We start from the raw sequence: 20178 nt of genomic DNA, 5'->3' as shown, positions 1-20178 counted from the left end.
CATGCTTAGAACAAAAGAGGAGGAGGGCGAAGTGGCGAGAGTATGGGAACACATTTCTCAAATTTGACCGATCAGTTTCACACCTCGGTCAAATCGATCAACCCTGACCGCCACTGCTAAAAAACAAAAGTAAAAAAAAAACCATAAAAACAAGTACGGTGAGCGATCCTTTTCTCCTTTTTGTGAACAATGATACACAAGAGATGGCAATGAACTTCTATGCTTCGCAAGAAATTCACTGTGAAATTACTCGGAAGCTTTATCCTATCATCTCAAAGCACTTTTCCTTCTTTCCTTTTGGGGGGGGGGGGGGGAGAGTACAATATTATGTCTGTGCGTCCCTGATGCAAGCGACGCATATCTTAATGCCTTCCTGGTAATTTTGCTAAGGCAGCGGCATCGAATCCGCAGCAAGGAAAATGAAAAGGGCTGTTATGCGAATGGCAATGTAAACTCCACGGCTTGATATATAAAATTAAATTAAATCCACAGGTTTTACGAGCCAAATAGCTTTATATGGTTGAAAAATAGATAAATTAAGGATCGGTGGATAGAAGCAGGCGCACTACACGAACGTTCCGGTGTAATGCTTTCGTTCAGGCATAATGTTTTTGGTACGCTTCTCAAAATCAAATTACCAGCTTGCACGTAGAAGCAAGTACTCAACGAGTTTCAAGTCTTTGTTGTCCGCTAATCTGAATTTCTTAAATGCTTTGTTCCCATGAATACTAACACCAAGCTAGAGTCTAATTGCAAGGAAGCCGCCAAAGCGTGTACATACCGTTGCCTTTTTAATAAACCGTTGTCAGATACTTCACACTGTTCGCAGCGCGAGATACTTGTTCTAAGACACTGGCATAAACCAACGGCGAGGAATAACGACGTAGCAACACTAGTCGTCCAGTCTTTGCCCGTTCTTGCATCAACCGAGATCGCACACGACGAAGCGGTGTCGTGCATTCAAACCATCGGGATGCGCTCTAAAGTGAAACGAAGTTGAGACCGAATCTTGCAAACATCTAGTGGATAACGCGGTTTAATGAATACGCACAAGGCAACTCTGAATCTATAGTAACACCGCATGCAATCATTCTGCCTGTTAATTCTGCGATATTTACCTTTAATCGGCGTCAACTAAGCAGCTTCAGCATTGCGGGTTTGTTTATACGCTGAATGTACACACATACGACCGCAGAATAAAGAACCCGATACGACTTTGGCTCCGCTGACATGCTAGCCAAAACGCGTTCTGCCGTTTGGCTACTAATGATGATAGCTTGCTACGCCACCAACAGAGCCTTGATCAGTAAAAACAAAAATAACATCATTACGTACAACTTTATTCAACTAAAAAATGAAAAAACATTTATATTAGATACTAGAGTGGCTTAATATTTCTAAACACATCATTTTACGGTGAAACTGTTAGCAGCGCCATTTAAGCTACAAAAGAAAGGAGACGCGATTGTGCCTTGCTTCACGCCGGTTCCTGCTGCCCTTGCGTAGAGGACGTGAGGACAGTTTTCCAAACTTTTTGGTAAGATTACTGCTCGTACCGTCTTGATTCTTGTGAAGGTTTCGAACTATTAGGCTTCTACATAAACACTTTTTCTGGTGAGCAGTGCTGTACCAAATCCAGGCGTGTCTTGCCCCGGTGTGGTTCTGACTGACTCGTGTAAGGTGCAGCTCGCCAGCGAAATGCGAAGTGTTTTGCTTCGTTTCCGTATTATAGCTGCTGGTCAGCTTAATTGCACGCTTATGGATCGCTTCAGTGGGCATACACCAGCTCTGTTCTATTTAATGTAATTTCAACGGGAAGGGAATGTGACACCGACCCCGTGTTTGACGCCGGTATCCTAAAATGTGGTGCGTTGAAATTGGCGACTAGTGCCTAGTTCGACTGTTTCTTGGGCCTATACAACAAAATGCAACAGCCGCACAAAGTGTCGGGCCGGAAGAAACTATCGGATCAGAAGAATCAACACGTGATAAATGACATACTTGTTATTTTCGCAGGCCACTTTCGGTGTCCGCATGCCAACGTTTCATTGCCTACAGCGTTCTCTATACATTTGCGAGTTTCAGCTTGCTCACGCGCTGCCTAAGCTACTTCCACAGCCGTCGCGGTAGGTCTTCAGTGTGTCTTGATAGCGTGACTTGGAATCAAACCCTGTACCTCGAGCTTCGCACCGTTCAGTTGAGCACGAGGTAGCGGATTCAATTGTACCGGTTCCAGGGCGCACGTAAAACTACTCTTCCGTATTCGAAATCAATGCGAAGCCCTCCACAGCGGCGTTTGTAATAGCGCTACAGTTGCTCCGAGGTGTTAAACCCCAATCAATTAGTCAAAGTATTTGCAAACAATAAGTGCTGCAGTGTCGCACAAAACGTGCAGTGCCAACATGATAGAAATCTATGCGCATCAGTGCATATTGTTTGTATTTCTGCTTGCACTATTGCATCTTTCTTTTAACTACACAGTGCTGTCAGTGTGCATCTTGCCACCGACCAACAGATGCTGCAGTTAAAGCTTTTCGATCAGACTGAAAAAAAAAAAAAAGTCGTCGGAGCAGATTTTTCATGCATTCTATTGGTTCTTTGCTCTTTCAGTGAAAAAGAACACAAGCCAAAGTCCAATCCGGAGCCATGTCAAGGGCCGTGGCCAACCTGACGGCGTCTCTTGTCAAGAATGGCAAGCCCAAGTTCGAGACCTTCATGAAGTACGCCCGCGTCGAGATGGTGCCCCCGTCCCCACGCGAGTTTCCCGAGGTGTTCCGGGGCTTCGGTCAGCTTGTCAGCTCGGCAAAGTCTGGCGCATGGAAGAACTTGACTGTTAAGGAGGCTACGGTCAACACGATGATCGGAATGGAAGTTATTTTCTGGTTCTACATTGGCGAGTGCATCGGCAAGCGAAGTATAGTTGGATACCAGGTTTAGGAACCCCCTGGCATTGTCACTCATCTGTCGGACATTATGCTAGGTGTTCCACTTGTTCCCTATATGGAATAAATGTGCCAGTAAACTAGGCGATTCGCAACTACCTTGTGTTGGAATATGTGTGCAAGTCTGTGACATGGTGATGTCGTACTGTCACAAATTAAAGGGGCACGAAACCCTGTTCAAACGCAATAAGAAACTGTTCCTGATATGTATGCAATCCTGTCGTGGAAATGCGAGCCAAACATTATTCTGCTGCAGGCAACAGGGAACATTGCATAATAGATCTTGCTCTCTCCCAAGACTTTCTGAACCCACATTTCTTTTTCCGTTACGTGAAATACGATGGACCATACATGCCAGCCACTGCACACATGTGCACCTTTTCAGATTTTTCAGAAAATGGGAAAGGGGTGGTTAACACATCCTACCCATCCTGTCGCCACTCGCCTGTCAGACGCTGACCTTGGACTACCATAGGTGCACTGCGGTCAGAAGAAAAATAAATGATAGGTAGTGCATTGTTGTTGAGGCTGCCCTAGCCGAGTGAGATGGAGGCAAATGGGAAAAATAAACATTGCACTCCCTGAATCTTAGTTCATATTAGATTATTTCCAATATTTTAAGGGATATATCCCTTAAGATGTACCATACCCATTCCAGTATGTGGCTCACTCTAAAAATCACAGTCATGCGCAATACAGGCAGCATAAGCTGGAGGAGCGGCTCCATAAGAGCGCCATTTTTGGCACCACTCACTACAGGGTCTTCGCGGTGAAATATCTGCGTTGTTTTCACGGGAAGGATCTGAACGGTCCACCTGGTGTTGATGGCAAGCTGCGGCTTGTCCTGCTCTCTGCACAGCAGTCTGCTGAGCCCGATGTTGCTTGGTTGCAGCCGCGTGCGTAGCTCTACGATTCACTTATTCCGCAGCAGTTTGTACCTTGTAAGGAGGCACCATAACATGTACCGAATAGTAAACAGGTTCCAGACTATGTGGCATACATGTCACATCCCTTGACCCATGGCACAGTATATTGCTGCTGTTGCATCATGATAATGATGGTTTATTGGCATCCCATTTGAAATGGGCTGGTGACAAATAGCCACCTAGCCTGCTTGAGTTAAACAGGTCCAGCTTCGTGCAGTATGCAACTGCTACCTGTCGGAATACCTGTTGGAATATAAGGTAACTGCATTGCAAAGTCTGTACATATCAACGATGCACGGCGCAAATGGCACGATACAATGTTAGTGATGATGATGATTGAATGGCATTCCGTTTGAAATGGTATGGTGAAAAATGGTAAAAATGGTCACCCAGACTTTTTAATCAGGTATACCTTACATGTTTTTCAATACACCAATTTTATACACATCCATAATCTTCTATTTCTTCCTCAAGACTTCACTGTCTACCTTGTAGCAATCGCATAGGTAGCAGTACATGAGGTCCTCCTGGTGTAATAATATACAACTGCAATGCAAAGGGCGCCCGTGTAGATGCTACACGACACACATCTCGCATCGTAAGGCAAGTGATGAGGCATGATGATGATGATTTATTGGCATCCCCTTTGAAACATGGCAGTGACATTGTCACCTAGCCAGCTCGATTTAATCAGGTACATGTTTCCGAGCATTCAGACTTCTTTTTCTTCTCTAAATCTTAATAAAGAGAGTATGAGACATCCACCCAAACGTAGCTAGCTAAGTGCTACAAAGGAAAACCATACAGGTTCCTCTAAACAAAGCTTTGCAGTTGAAGAAAAATTGGCCTGGTCCCAAGTTCAAGTCCCAGACCAGGATGAATTTTTCTTCAACTACAAAGGTTTTCTTTCGAGGAACCCATATGGCTTTCCTTTGTAGTGCTTAGCTAGGTTTGGGTGGATGTCTCATTTTCCATTTATTAATTACTCCTCTTCACCTTGCCGGTTTCCACAGAACTCTTATGTTGAACCCATTCCCTAAACCTTCCTAACTGCCTTGTACCACCACCTATGCAGTTGCTACATGGCATTCTACCTAGTGTAATAACATGCAACTGCAATGCAAAAGGTTGCACGCATCGACGTTATGTGGCAGGCATGTTGCATCGCGGGCATCCTTACGCACTCGCATGTGTTTATAGGCCATTTTTCCGCAGAATGCTAGCTAAGCGCTGGCGTGGCTTAGAGGTAGAGTAGCTGACTTCACACAGCGGGCCCGGGTTCAATTCCGGCCATTGCTGCTATGAACACCGGAAGTGGCAGCGGACACCATCGCCAACTGAAATGGCTATTGGAATGAGTCCATAACAGCTTACTCTGTAAGAAAAGGTGTGTCAATGCCCCTTTAAAAGTAGTGTGATGGACAAGGCTGCAAGCACTTCTAACGTTGTTTTTTTTGTGGCCATGCTATGCTTGAGGGCCAACTACAATGAAATTTAACTTTGGCTAAATTGGTTATGGATAAGTAGCATATATTTCAAGCAATCTTAGCAAGACCTACAGGGCTGATAACTTACCAGTTTTTTTTAACAGCGGAGCTGTTCTAAGTCGAGCCTTCGCTGCCTGGTGTCATGCAGTGGGGCAGGTTTCGGAGCTCACTGCTAGAGGGCGCGCCAAGGGTAGGAGCGGTGCCCTGCCAGGGTAGGAGCGGACCAATCCAAGGGCACGCCAGGAGGGGGGAGTAGTGGACCAGAGTGCGTGCCGGGGGACGGGGAGGAGATGGGTATAGGAGCCGGTGTTTCACCGGTGCACGCCCGTTCACCCCATGGAGCCCGCTCAGTGCGGGCAGCAGTGGGAGCTCACACGAGTGCGGCAGCACCGACGTCGCGCAAACCCCGAGCTTCGACAGCGAGAAGTGCAAGCAAAGTGCCAGTGGAGGGAAGGCACGACTGCAGAGGATCGAGAATGGGAACCGGTGGAGGCAAGCCAACCCCCACTTTAAAGGGAAGGCAACCCAAGCCAAGTGCCAGCAGAGTTTTGGCTTGGGTTCGAGAGTAGGAGGCTGAGCAGAGACATAGACGCACAGAGATTCCTCCCACGGAGGGTGCCGATGGACGGTTCAAGAGAGAATTCCTCAACCATGAATGCGGCCACAGCTGCAAGGTTTGTGGTAGACTGTTGTTTGATCACAACCTGAGAGTATGCGCAATCCGGAACCGAAGCTCGAATCTAGCAAAACGACGACAAGACAAAAGACTTTCATGAAAATCGCGCTAAACATGAGTTCAAACATGAGAAAATTACCGCCAGCTTCGCTGTTTTCACTGTTTTCAGCTCTGACTGCGTGGAACTGCCTTTACCTTTTTTATTTTATTACCAACCTGTAAACTGCACCTGGTGGTTAACAAATATGACGGACATCTTGGAACATGGCGTTTGAGATTATCAGTGTACCGCGACTACTGCCCTATCTTGGAGGTCGTGCCCAAATGCTGCACTGATTCTGAACATTCCAGGTTCTGTGCCATTTGTGGTAAGCTGGGATTGATGTGCTTTTTTTTTCTTTTTCTTTCAGTTTCAGGATAAAAAAGGGGCTATATTTGCCACCTTTTCATGACGCATTCGATCGTATTCGTAAATGTTTGCACAATGTCCGCTTTGTAGACACGCTATCTGAAGCTACATTTTTTACATGATTAAACATTTTGTTGCAGTTGGCCTTCAATTCCAAACGAATCGGCACCAACTTGCCTAAATGTCAACCTTAACGCAGTGCTGCATTCTACATCACCAGGCTTAAAGAGTTGCAGATGAATGTATATATGAAACGAAAAGTACACTGGCACTTCGTTTGTGTCGTGAAAAAATTTGCCCTCTTTACATACTTGCCTTTAGAATGCTTTTGAAGTTGCAGTCAGTGGTCTCAGTCGAATTGGCAAGTTAATGCATGTTTGTATTGTAAATGAGCAAGTGTGAAACTGCATGGAACCAACGAAAATCTGTAGGTCATGTGCTAACTCTGACGAAAAATTTTATTGCTTAAAACTACTCACAGAAAGGACTGACATGGTAAAACGGTAAAAAGAACAATACAAATAAAATGCACCATGCATGTGGTGAGTAAAGTGAATGAGTTGGTGAGGTGCCGCAGTAAAAAATGTGAAAAGGATATATTGAAAGTTGAAACTGCAAAAAGATAAGCGCGAAGATGCCCGTATGCACAGGATCAGCACTGTACTTGGTAACTCTTGGTAGGTGGTAGTACAGTGCTGGTTTCGCGTGTGTGTGTGCCATTATCCTAGTCTTTTTGCACTGCACGAACCAACTTGCCCATGCCGTAGTAGTACTGAGCCAAATATTGCAGTGTTCGCACTTTACAGTTTCGGTGGGGTTTCGTGCACCATGCAGACTCCGACAGCAGTGGCATTTGTTCGTGTACTTCCACAGTCTGGTGAATGATGACGTTGTGCACATTGCAAAAATAGGAGTGCTTGAAAAGATGGTGCCACTAATTAAAAAAAAACAAGCAGATAAGATAGCAGTCACCAGTGTGAGAAAATGCTGTTGTCTTAGTGAGTTCAGCGATGAAGGATTTGGTGATTTTTATGCACCGAGAGGTAAAGTTTTGGCTGAATTTTCACGATTTCCAACTACAACTACTTGGCGTGAGTACCAGTAGGCTGGATTTGCTTTAAATTGTAGTAATTTAACTGCTCCAGAATATGCTTTAACGCCTGCTCTCAGAACTCTTCCATGAGCAGTGCCACCAACTGTATGAGGCGAGACTGCACTTAAGGTTTTGGTAACATCTGGAATATTGTGGCACACTGGGGAGTCTAAGAATATAAAACTTTGACATGATGCATCATTTAAACTGGTCTCCAATGCATGTCACACTTCTCAAATCAAACTAAGCAAAAGGTGTGCCTTGTAGACTCTGCTACATAATTTTTGAGAAGCAGCAGAACTAAAGACACAGCAGCTTTTGCTGGGTCGCCTAATTTTCCACTTCGACGTCTGCATTTATTCAACGATCCTTGAACTTTGGCACATAGTCATGAAAGTGCTGCATTTATATTAATGATGCTACATGCTATTAGTATTGCTACATATTGCTATCGACTAATATTAAGTGCAACCTAATTTCTTCCTGCAGTGGGTCGTTTTTGTCCATTAGCATTGTGGCAGTGCGTGCAGCATATTAAGAAAAACTTTCCAGTCGTGGACACCTACTTGTTACAATATGGGTAAGGCGTCCCTCGTCTTCACGCCTGTTACTGCGCGAGGTGTATCAATGCCTGGGGTCGTGAATCTTGACTTCGCTATTCGAAACAGTACATCCACTTTTGAGCGCAATCCACAAAGGGTGCCCATGGTACGTCGAGCCTGTTTCAGGCATACCTGCCAGGACGGCAATCGCTGCTGTCCTGAAGCAGACTGCCTTGCACAAGTACAGGTAAACCTCGACATCACGAAGTCAGTGGAATCGGCAATTTGTTTCGTTATATCAAAATTTCGTTCTATTGAAATTCAATCTTTTATGCAAATAAGTACAGTCGCCAATCGATTTTTTCTTACCTGGAGAGGGGCCGCAGAATTTTCAGAATTATCGGGCAATTGAAAAAAAGAAATTTGCATGAGAAAACGATTCATTTTTATAAATGTGCGAGTCGGCGACGAATGATACGAAGCCAGCCACGCTTTCACGTGCACTCCGCCCCCACGGCTGATAAGGTTTGTTCGATTCAGAAAAAGGTGCACGGCACCTCGAACGAAAAGGTGCAGGGGGTGCCGGGCTGCACCCACTCGCTGCAAGGTTCAAGGGTGCAGTGCACCACGGCGGCACCTTGCCTTGCACCCCGTTCAATCGAGCACGGCGGTGCAGGGTGCACTGCTGCACCTCGGAGAATCGAGGGTCTAGGTGCAGTGCACCTAAGACCTCGTGAATACAGACAGACAGGCGTGAATAGGTGCAGAAGGTGCAGTGAAACTTGGCTGAATCGAATAGACCTTATAGCGTCACCCGCACTGGGAACACGCTACCAGGAAAAGCGCTGGCAGCGAATGTTTCGTCTGGCTCTCGCTCCAACGGGTCACCGAAACTCGAGATTACGCAAACTCCAATACATAGTATGCGCGTGACGTCACATCCGCTGCTGTCATCTGCTTCCGCCATCTTGGCGTACCTTATCAACAGGCTCGTGCATAGGCCTATAGGTTCCCCAAGATGGCGCTGCCGTAAACCGGAAGTCGCGGAGTGTCATTGAGTGACGTACGTGCATACTATGTATTGTTATGTATTATTATACTAAGACAGCTTACATATTGCCACGCCGTCTCGGCACGCCCACTCTTTCTTTGCACACGTGGCAGATTAGCTATAAAGCAGGGTGCACGGTGCGCATGCGCTCAGTCGTGCTTACAGCCATGCACAGCCGAGGCGCATGCCAACTTACGCTCCACCCCCGCCCCTCGTGTGCGCTTGATTGCCTTATTTCTTCCACTTTTTCCAACATAAGAATCTCCTTCCTCCCCTCCTTTCCCTTTGCTCACCCGGGAAGGCGGCACTCGTGAAGCCGCCATCTTTCTTGTACCCTCGCACTCTTTCACTCGGACCTAAAGCACACAGTGCCTGAGGCGCGATAGGATCTTATCGCACTTGTACTTTATACGGTATTCGGTGGTCGCTCATGTAGCGCGGCGCGAGATTTGAGAGGTGCGTTTGCAAAGAGTCGCAATTGTAAATCAATCGTTTGACCATCTGCGTCCGCGGAAGTTTCCATTTATTGTCTCGGCATCCTTTGTGGCGGCAGTGAAATTTCGTTATATTGAAGAAATCATGAAAAGTTAAATACTTCGTTATATAGGGCTTTAGCTATATTGGGACCCTAAAAGGAAATAATTCATTAACACTGGAGTATGCAGTCAACTTCAGACCGAATTTCCATGCATACTTTGATAGCAGTCTGATCGCTTACTTTTTGAATGCCACCTGTGAAAACATTGTTATTAACTACTGAACAGTACTGCTGAACAGAGCGTGCACAGAGACAGCGTCAGTTGAACGCAGCTGACTTAGCCAGCTTGCTTGCAAAGTGAAGCTGATTGAGCTTGAGAAGGCTTCTGGATGTTCTTCAGCATGAGAGTCATGATAGTCATCGTCGCCGCACAGTCATCACCACGCATTTGTTGGCATACCATCGTTGGGATGCTGTCACGTTCATTCCTTCATCATCAATTCGACAAGTGACTCTCGTCATGCCATCGTCATCACGCTGTCATTTCACTATCATCCTTACTTTAGTATTGTTTCCATTGTCATATCACCTTCGTTAGTCCGTCGACATCATTCTTCGTTTGTCATTCTATCGTAATCACACTGTCGCCATTCAGTTGCGATTATGCCGGCGTTGTCATTCCATTGAATCATGCGCTATCATGCATTCGTTGTCATGCCATCTTGCTCGTGCCATCCTCGCGATTCCCGCTTCTTCATCCGGTTGTATTCATACCATCGTTGTCATACCATCATTGCCATACAGTCGCCATCGTCTCACTTTCCCGATGTTGTCGTCGTTATACCATTGTCATATTTTACGAAACGACATCTCATTGTCATGCCAGTGTCATTACATGCCTTTGTCATTCCATCGATATCATTCTTGGATATTCTATCGTCACTGTGTCAGTGTCATGCAGTTCGTGCCATGCCTCCATGCTCATGGGGTGACCTTGGCAAGGGAGTGCCGTAGCAAAGTGGGACGATATCGGAGTATGTGGCGCCAAAATTACGGAAGTCTCAAAATTGCTTTTACACGTGGCAAATAACCGTGGCTTCAGGAATGTGGTCGGTCACTTCACTGCTCGACTGCTATTCGCATTACCGTCGACATTCATAGTGAGAAGAGTTCTGGCATAATTTTTTTCAGAGCCGATCGGGATAATCTGAACGAATTCTAGGGTTTCATGTGCCAAAACTACTATACGATTGTGAGGCGCGCCGTAGTGGGGGACTCCCGATTAATTTCGACCTCCTGGGGTTCTTTAATGTGCACCTAATGCACAGTACATAGCGGAACTTGATTAGTTTGGTACTTTTGCTAACTTTGTTCACGAGCATAGGTCGAGACTATTTGGTCACGAATATATAGGCTGACTTTGGGTATATTTACGGAATAAAAAAACAGTCAACCTGCATTCGAAGAAACATGTTACTTGTTTTCATATTTGCCAAGCCACAGCGTTACTGCATAGCATGGACATCACTACAGATATGCCAACAAATCTGCGTACTCTTACTTTTTGGGGCGCGGTTTAACTTAGACTTGGAAACCAGGAACACTGCACGTGTTTTGTAGATTTAAAATTTCTTTTACCGAGTACTTTTGGTACGTGGAACTCAAATAATTTCACTTTTCATGAGGTGTCTCTTTGAAATTCCGCACAAGGATTCTTGAAAACTGAGAAATTATACCTGCCTTCCATTCAAAACACCAAAGATGAGGCTGCGATTTTGTCTCTCACAGTTTATGTCGCAACTAACATGCATTGAAAGGAAAAGATGACACACAAAAGCACTGAAAATGAGCATCTTTTTGATGGTGCGTATATATATTTTTGTCGGTGATTATTGTTGTAACACCAGTGTTGTGACAGATTTCGCACTGTTCCAAAGACAGTAATGCATGACCAACCAAATTCTATATTTTTATATCCAGTAGTTCACTATATACATCTCATATCAAGGTTTGACTGCATGAGGCAGATAGTAGCTACTCTTTCAATGTGCATGGAGGCAGCCAAGGTATGCTTCACATTAAACGTCGGCACTGTGTATGCGCATGCAAAGAAGGCTACCAAAAAACATGGGAAGATGCGAAAAAAGAAGATGCTTTATTTTACAACAGAATCACTTTATACATAGCGTGCACATAAAAAAAAATGGCATATCTGGGAGGGTATTTCTCTTGGACAGGAGGCAGTACACCGGGAACTAAGTTGGCACGGGGCCCTGCTTCTTACGAAGCATACTTTCTTGCAACGACATCGCATCACCGTGCAAGTCACTCTGAGAAGAAAGCAAACATGGCAAATTAGTGTACACATTTTGTACAGCAGTAGTAGCACCTTAGCAGGTGGTTCCGAGTTTTTGGGTGCTCCCCTCCTTAATGCGGAAATTACCGTGCCGCACGGAGCACCACTGTTAAATGTCTGCATAACATTCAGACTCCGGTACTGTCTTGGCTAATTTGACGAATTAAGAAATGTGACCAGCATTTTAAGAAATCGTTAAGACACCTGGTGCCCTTAATTTGCCATGCAGTGAGTAAAATTTCAGAGGGGAGTGTGTTTAGTTTCCTAAATTAATAATAACCAGTGCACAAATATAAGTTTACAGCAGAAACCAATATGGGAAGCAAGCAAATGATTTGCTTCGATTTAGATTCATTGAGAGGAAAGACTGTTCATGGCAAGCGTTAGTGTGAGGGGATTGAGGTAACACTTCCACAGTAAGCATTGATCAAGTACTACTAATAGGCTGTTCCCTTTCGTTTGTCGCATCCAATAAGTTTCACACTACCAAATACATTCGTAACTGAAGCTCTCTGCTGTTAATATGGAACTGCAATATGCTTTCATCCTATCTGCTGCCGAATTCGTTACTACAGTGATGCACTAAAGTAGTAAACAATAGACAGTATTGAAAATGTGCTAGGGACTTCTACACAAACATTGTCCGACCTAAGCAAAATTTCGAACCTCAGTCTAAAATCGCAAATAAGGTGTCATTGTATGGACTGATCGCTGCTGGAGCCACCATCCTTGTTAGCATTTGTTGCTCACTCAATCCATCTAGGTTTAGCAGAGGGTCTCTTCAATATGTTGTCCCAGATTGCCCAAGACGCTGCGTATGCTTAAAGGGACACTAAAGCAAAACAATAAATCAGTTTAGACTGATGAACCATTGTTTGAGAACCCGGCAGGCAGTCACTTAAAAAATAGTTTGATTATTAGATGAGAAAATGAAGGTCCAAGTATCAGTACTTGAATTTTGCGCCGAAACCCCAGTGCCGCTACGTCAGTGTGACGTCAGGGATTCCAAAGTATCTTTTCGCATTTGGGCCGCGTTGGCTGAATAAAGGTTCCCGAAACTTGCCATGTTTAATATTTGGTTTCTTTAGAACACAATGTCGTCAATCTGTACCGCTACATTTAATTAGTAGGCCCTAGAAGATGCCATCAAAATCCAAGACGTCACAGTCCCCAGGTGCGGGAACTTAAGCAGGCGTCGCCATCTGTATTTCTTTCTTGCGCTTTTTCTGGCTTACCAAACGCCTTATCGTTGTAAGAGTGTTTTTGGTGTTGTAGAAGGGTAATTTACTGATGCAGAAGAAATCATTTTTCACTTTAGTGTCCCTTTAAGCTGATTGGTTACAAGCAGCACCTCAGGCAGGGCTAGCCAGCCCTGGACATAGCCTCCTGTATAATCTGGCCTTGTCGGATCGTTGGCGATCCCACAGGAAGCTGCAGACATTGCAACTACGGCAATGGTACCTCTAAAGCACACTTTTTTACATTTTTCGTGGTCGCTGCTGACAAGAAAAGCACGAGAATCAATAAGAGAGTCATAGCAGCGAGTGAATTATGAAGTTCTTGTTTATAGTTGCTTTTCCTGTATTTGCTATGGTACGTTATAAGGTGATGACAAGGTTTGTCCTTCCCCTGCCCAAAATATCATTACTCTGACCCTACATAAGTGGCGCTTGCAGCAAAAGCAGCAGATTTTACTGATCCAGTAGGCACAGAGTGTATATAGCAGGCTATGCCTAGGATGACAAATTGAAGAGACCGAGAGGTAGGCCATTTTGATTAAGGCAAGGTAGATGTGGAAAATATTGCTTACACAATTTTGCACATTGTTTATTGCACTCCGATGCTGCTTGAATCCACTGAAAGCAACTTCTGAATGCAAACGCAGCTGCTGACACATTTTGCTGTTCCTAGAGCAGTGCACATTTGACAGCATTTTGATTAGTAAGGGGGTAAAATTTTTCATGGTTAGAAATAACAACATTCTGTGACTGAAAGTCCCAGGAAATAGATTTCAAAACATGCCTCTAATAAATTATACTGCGTGGTGCATTCTCTGAACAATTGCAAAACAGATTTTTCCATTTTCCTGCATACTGCTATAGACGGCCATTATTGATGAGCAGATTATGGCTCTTTGTTTGCACCAGTGCATTCTCATCCGGTTTGTACCAGTGCACTTAACAGATAACTGCCAAAGTTTAACAAGGTGAAGTAGTATTCCCTCTGTGTGTGACGACATCATACCTCTCAGAATTCAACTAAAATCAAACACTCACGTATAAACAAGAAGTTCACATGCTTTCTGGGTCACCTTTTAATCGCGTATTTCCAGTCTCTTTTACATCAAGATAGACTAAAGATAAATTATAGGGTTTTACGTGCCAAAACCTCTTTCTGTTATGAGGCATGCCGTTGTGGGGGACTCCGGAAATTTTGACCACCTGAGGTTTTAACGTGCACCTAAATCTAAGTACACGGGTGTTTTCGCATTTCGCCCCCATCTAAATGCGGCCGCCGTGGCCGGGATTCGATCCCGCGACTTCGTGCTCAGCAGCCTAACCCCATAGCCACTGAGCCACCACGGCGGGTATCAAGATAGACTGGCTGGTAATCCATACCATTTTTGTACAGTGCGCAGATGACAAAATCAACATGGCAGACGTCAGCGTCCACTTCCACATTCCTGTCTCATCCACATTTCAGAGAGAAACCCAGACCACCCTTTGCAAAACGGCTGCCCATGCATTGGGGCGTTTCCGTGGCAGACTGCACAAAATCGCAGGGCTGTCACTATTTTGATTAAATAGACATTTGCTTCCGGAGTCTCAGAATGTTTGAACGGCAATGTGCGACACAGGGTATACAAATGGCATGAATGCAGGTTAAATGATATCCAACAACCCATGGTCGTTTGCCGAGGCAACTCTTAATCGTCTTCACAAGTATAAGCCTTACAGCGAGATCATATAGAGTCATTGTTTTCTATGTACAGCAACATGCCGGTTCTCATATGTGCAGAAAAATGCGTGGGAATAGCAAAGCAGAGGAGAAGTGCTGAGGAATGGGGAATGGTGGGACGATGGCATGAGGGACATTTTTCTTTTTCTGAATAAATAAAACTCGGATGGCACAATAGGGAGCGGTTTATTGGCCTCCCTCAAAGATATCTGCTGCAGCTGCTCGACTAGATAACAGGAAAGAGCGGCCTGGGCACTCTTTCTGTTTGCGAGATAAGAAGACTGCTTTCCATTTGGCGTGGAGGTATGCCAAAATCATTGATGACACACGAAGGAGTTAGAAGCTTAATGTAGAGGACAGATGCAAGCAATGCCGAAGCTGAACCAAAATGTGGAATAAAAACTTGCACAGTTCATATCATTTTCAGTTTGATGACATGGTTGCTAGCAGTACTAATGAGCCTTAAATAATATGGGATGCCTAAAGGCAAATGATGAAACCATTATGTATGACTCGCCAAAGCAAGCCTAGTTGTAGATGGTAGCTAGCACCTGTGGTAACAAAGTAAAAATGGACTTGCGTGATTGCACGCATAGTTTATGAAAATGGACTGAACCACAAGTATGGTGAAAAACAAGGTTACTACGTAAACATAGACATCAGTACTGCAAAAACAAAAAAAGCGGTGATTTTGCATCCTGTGCTTGCCGCACAGTAGACAATGCCCTTTTATCTATGCTGGTAGCAGAACACGCTTCTTGACTATTATTTCAGTTGGCGTCACAATATTGTAAGTTCCTCAAAAAAATGTGAGACATCTTTTACAAAGCCCACCATTGTGATGTGGCTTTACCTCTTCCACCTGAAAGTTCAGGTCTTAAAGAGTGCAATATGTTTCTCAGGTGAAGCCTGTGATGCCTGCTAAGCAGAAATGCACTTCTTAGGCTGCAGAAGCATTTTATTTTATGTTAGCCACCAGAAAGCAAATTTTGCTGCAAATCAACGTGGCGAAAGTTTTTCTACATTTGTATTTGGAAAAGGGCAGATTGCTCATGTCCACTTAAGAGGAGCATTAGCTTTGGTGGCAAGTGCATCCTTATAGCTGGTAAGAGCATGGTGCAGCAAGCTCTGTTTCATGCCCAAGATTCCAAATTTATGCATGTGAATGAGGTATGCTGATGTTCTCAAGCTTTCTTTAGCAGTACTTGAGCCCCAGCCCATGTGTGGAACAGTGAAGGACAGTACAGTTTCATGAAGTCCTTATGGTAGCGACAATTGAAATGTGGATGAAGATGCCATATATATATGATAGCAAGTCTCAATATAATGCAGGCTCATTACATCAAAATGCCATGTGCATAACATATTTCAGAGATCTTGTTAGGAAATGCAGCTAAATAAAATTTAGCGCGGCTGAAGCCTATGACACAAAATTACCTTTCTTTTTAAATTGTTCACTTCCATGTCTTCAGTCACATTTCACAGTCATGACATCAAACATTTCAGCTCGGCTACACATGTGTTCAAAATGTAAAATTTCACTAAAACAAGACATAATCATGTTCACCTGAGTGGGTTCATCGAATGTACAGACATACAATGCCATTGACATGGTGCAAGGAGCATTCAGAAGCAGGTTATCTGATCTGGGATCACATTTCACAGCTGCTATGGAATGCTCAGAGCTCAGAACGCTGGAGCTACCGGGTGGCCATGAATGTAAACATCCATTGCTTAGGATTGCCATAGCAATCAGGTAGCAAATCTATTCCATTAGATGTCCCTCTCAGCACTTTCATGCTTCTGTTCCTTGTGAAGTTATCGCTGTTCACTGGGGTCGGTTGAGAGTTCCTGCTCCTTCATGTTCCATGACTCCATGATCAAGGACTGCACTCACTTACGAGCTCACTCCACGCGTGGAGCAGTGGCAAAACCTCAGTATAAGGACATAGGCACAAACGAGGAACCGAAAGTTGGGAGCAGCACACACACAGCTGCAACAGACAGCCGAAGTTCTGGCGAGTCCTTTGAAGGAGGCCAAAAGAAGGCGGCGCTCCGAGATGCCTTTGCCAGGAGGTAGGTTTCCACAGGAAATTTGCCACGGTCGTTTCTTATCCGGCCAGATTTGAGGCCCGCTGTTGAGTGTCTAGGCATCCTAGCGTTCCTCTTCTGCATCCTCGTTGAATGCCGCCTGCACGACATACCAGTAGGGCCGGTGGCGACTGAAGGTTCCGATGCGCGGCCTGGTCGCAAATGGGGTGTCGTCCTCTGGCGATGTCAGAAATGGCATACTCGGCAGCAGCGTGCGGCCCGTTGTGTGCCGCGACCCTGTTCCAGGGCGCCTGTGAGGACTGGTGTTGTCAACCTGCAGGCACATGTGTAGGGTGACACGAGAAATAAACACGTTGCTCAAGTTAACCGGGCACATTACCTCACATCAACTGTAGCGTAGCGTGAACTTAAGGAAATGCAGCCTGAAAGTTGTAAGCACCAGCACACGTGATGGTGTAGATGGAGAACATTTGTCAGTTTACTTCTGTATCTTAGAGTGGGGCCAAGAGAAAAATAATATGGGCTCCCAGTGCACATTCCACTACAACATTTCAATTTGAAGTTGTTGCCTCTCCCACCGACAGCGACTGCCATTTTGACATGGCTTTCAAGAAGTGCAGGGCGATCGCTGTGTCGTCTGCTCCGAAGTATTCCGAAACCATATGCGCGCTACCAGATTCCCTACTGCAGAGCAATGGCGTCTCCGTTTCAGCCCAGAATTATTTCACATGTGCGGGAAGAAAATGACATACCAGGTGCGTTATTCTGGACCTCATGAAATTCCGCCATTTTAGAGTTTTAGCTTGTCTAGTATCCTGTAAACACAGGTAGACTGGGCATTTTAACTCCCCTCCGTTAAAACGCCCAGTCCATAACGTGAGCAGCTTAACATCAACAAAGTGTGTTCTACTTTCGCTGCTGGTGTAAATTTTATTGTGACCCAATTATACACAACTGCGAAAAGAAATATGCTTGGTTACTGCAATATTAGCTCAGTGTTTGTCCGGTTCAGCTCTGTGCCACCAGTTGTCTGCACCGCTCTGGCCGCTCAAAGTTATGTTTCCACCCATCCGGTAAAACGCCCTTTCGGCATGCGTTTGCCAGAATACCGGACAAAACGAATTAAATTATGGGGCTTTACGTGCCAAAACCACTTTCTGATTATGAGGCACACCGTAGTGGAGGACTGCGGAAATTTCGACCACCTGGGGTTCTTTAACTTGCACATAAATCTAAGTACACTGGCGTTTTCGCATTTTGCCCCCATCGAAATACGGCCGCCGTGGCCGGTATTCGATCCCGCGACCTCGTGCTCAGCAGCCCAACTCCATAGCCACTGAGCAACCACGGCGGGTAATACCGGACAAGCTAAATCTAGAGAATGTTGCTTTACTGCTGCTCAACTGCAATACATAAAAAAAAGATAGAATAGTGCAGTGTTTCTGCTACACCAGATGCACTATTTTACCGCCTTGTTGAGGAAAGCATACAGTTTAATTTGCAGTGCGTAATTCAAGTCCGAAAAATTAGGTGCCATGGCATCTCGTATATAAAAAAAAACAAAGTTGCAGGTGCATTCATCCTTCGGAAATGATTGTAGATGCTATTGCGAAGTAGCCTTTATTATGATGGGTGTGTAATTGGTTATGATATGTTTTATATGTTACAATGGTTGTTGCGACGATTATGACGATGGAAGTAACGAGACAGTTGTGATATATGTGCAAGTGCAGAGTTTATTAACGAGATTGACATGCCATCTTTAATTGTCCTGTACACATACATACCCATGCAGTCGCACATACCGAGTGACCCAAGTTGTCTACTAGGCCAGACAGCCGCCAGCAGCAAGTTGTCGATTTGGGCGCATAACCTGTGACCCATGTGGCCTGCTCCGCAAGATGCAGCCAGCACATATCTAGTGGCTAGTAGACAACTTGGGTCACTGCATGGGTCACTGCATGGGTATACGTGAAAGAGGTTAGATAGGGACGGACAAACAAACATTCTGCAATGCGGGTAATGTTCTCACGGAACGCCAACCGAATTAGAATGTTAAAAAAATATTACGGGGTCTACCACTCCTAGCGATTCATGGCGTATGGGAGACGCACTGCCTTCTGCTGGCACTCCACTGTTCATGTGCATCTTTTGGGCACGTGACCGCATGCATTTAGTTAGTAAATGAACATTTACTGCAATGTATACTCTCCGTCAGGACTCTTAATTACTTCGTGTAATGTTCTAATAGTACTTTGTCGCCTTCAATGCTTGTCTGTTTGTGCGAAACACTTATACACACCTCGTTGTGCTCCCTGTTGACCTCTTGCGCCATCTGGAGCCGGGACGACGTGACGACACGAGGCGGTGTCATCGTCGTAGACGGCTCGAGCCGCTGCTGAAGTAGAGGCGACGGTTCCTGCCGGTCGCGTTGCATGCCACTCTCGGACGAACCCGAAGAAGCTGAAGAAGCTGAAGAGGAGCCCGAGGAGGCGACTAGATTGAAGGCATCGAGGCTGGTGCCATCCGACGGCCTGGCGCAGTAGCTGGCCAGCGTTGTAAAGCTGCACGGCTTGCGGCAGCATTCTTCCACTATGCCGCCGCTCGAGTATTGCCTGCGCGACACAACACGAGAACAGCTTATTAGGCTGCTTCACATTCACTTCATCAGCAGGGAATATATACATGTAAACTTAAGATTCCTGAGCATACGAACCTGCCAGGATCGCATAAGGTAGGGCTCGGTTTCGCTTCATACGGGTCATGGTACGAACTAAAATGAGCGCATCGAGCTAGGAATTGGTTGTTTAATCTCTATTGGCCTGTTGCCACGATTTCGGGACATGCCAACTCCGAACTCGTAAATCCAAATGGGAATCTTAGGCAAGAGAAATCCAGATTTTGACGCCATGTGTAGTCATACAGCAAAAACAGTTTGCGCAATGTACTTCCAACAAGAGTGAACACTCCCAAAACCCATGCAGCGGCATTTATTCAGGCACATAAATAGAAGCTGCCAGCTGTGCGAAACAGGCTGTTTTACATACTGCCATACGATATGAGACGGTTCACCTGCCAAGTCTGAGTTTGTTTAATGTGAAAATATGGAAATATAAAGGTATTCTCTTACTTCGTGTGTAAGTGTTTCTGATTGCAATTGGAATGTTTTCACATTCAGGCAAAACGAAATTGAAGCCACTAGTGGTTA

General features: G+C 45.1%; 3 protein-coding genes across 7 annotated transcripts in view; 1 reads left to right on the top strand and 2 right to left on the bottom strand.

Moving 5' to 3' along the window:
- LOC139050742 (uncharacterized) overlaps positions 1-1196 on the bottom strand; it is a 30442-nt gene extending 29246 nt beyond the window's left edge. For all 3 annotated transcript variants that reach the window (XM_070527446.1, XM_070527448.1, XM_070527447.1), the window contains exons 1-2: positions 1119-1196; positions 782-980 (exon numbers count right to left, since the gene is read on the bottom strand). In XM_070527446.1, coding sequence (XP_070383547.1) covers positions 782-960 — 179 coding nt within the window. In that variant the 5' untranslated portion in view covers positions 961-980; positions 1119-1196. The remainder of the gene's footprint in view (positions 1-781; positions 981-1118) is intronic.
- Positions 1197-1386: 190 nt separating this feature from the next.
- ATPsynG (ATP synthase, subunit G) lies at positions 1387-3040 on the top strand. Of its 2 annotated transcripts, none has more exons than XM_070528030.1 (2): positions 1387-1537; positions 2611-3040. In XM_070528030.1, exon 2 carries the CDS (start codon positions 2647-2649, stop codon positions 2935-2937), a length of 291 nt encoding a protein of 96 aa, XP_070384131.1. In that variant the 5' UTR covers positions 1387-1537; positions 2611-2646; the 3' UTR covers positions 2938-3040. The 2 variants fall into 2 exon arrangements, with proteins under 2 accessions (XP_070384131.1, XP_070384132.1); XM_070528031.1 differs by lacking the exon at positions 1387-1537 and adding an exon at positions 1593-1614.
- Positions 3041-11740: 8700 nt separating this feature from the next.
- The window catches only part of LOC139050766 (uncharacterized), an 83276-nt gene continuing 74838 nt past the window's right edge, over positions 11741-20178 (bottom strand). Inside the window, exons 3-4 of one of the 2 annotated variants that reach the window (XM_070527486.1) lie at positions 19273-19585; positions 11741-17283 (exon numbers count right to left, since the gene is read on the bottom strand). In XM_070527486.1, the coding sequence (XP_070383587.1) occupies positions 17074-17283; positions 19273-19585 (523 nt within the window). In that variant the 3' untranslated portion in view covers positions 11741-17073. Of the gene's footprint in view, positions 17284-18680; positions 18928-19272; positions 19586-20178 lie in introns of those variants that run through there. The other variant, XM_070527487.1, reaches the window with a different exon arrangement.

Source organism: Dermacentor albipictus, chromosome 10 (genome assembly GCF_038994185.2).
Source record: "Dermacentor albipictus isolate Rhodes 1998 colony chromosome 10, USDA_Dalb.pri_finalv2, whole genome shotgun sequence".
Classification (NCBI taxonomy): Eukaryota; Metazoa; Arthropoda; class Arachnida; order Ixodida; family Ixodidae; genus Dermacentor; species Dermacentor albipictus.
The sequence above is the reverse complement of the archived record's forward strand: the minus strand, read 5'-3'. Positions and strand labels throughout refer to the sequence as shown.

Excerpts from the sequence above, each read along its gene's own strand:
- ATPsynG (XM_070528030.1), top strand. The coding sequence starts at position 2,647 with ATGTCAAGGGCCGTGGCCAACCTGACGGCGTCTCTTGTCAAGAATGGC.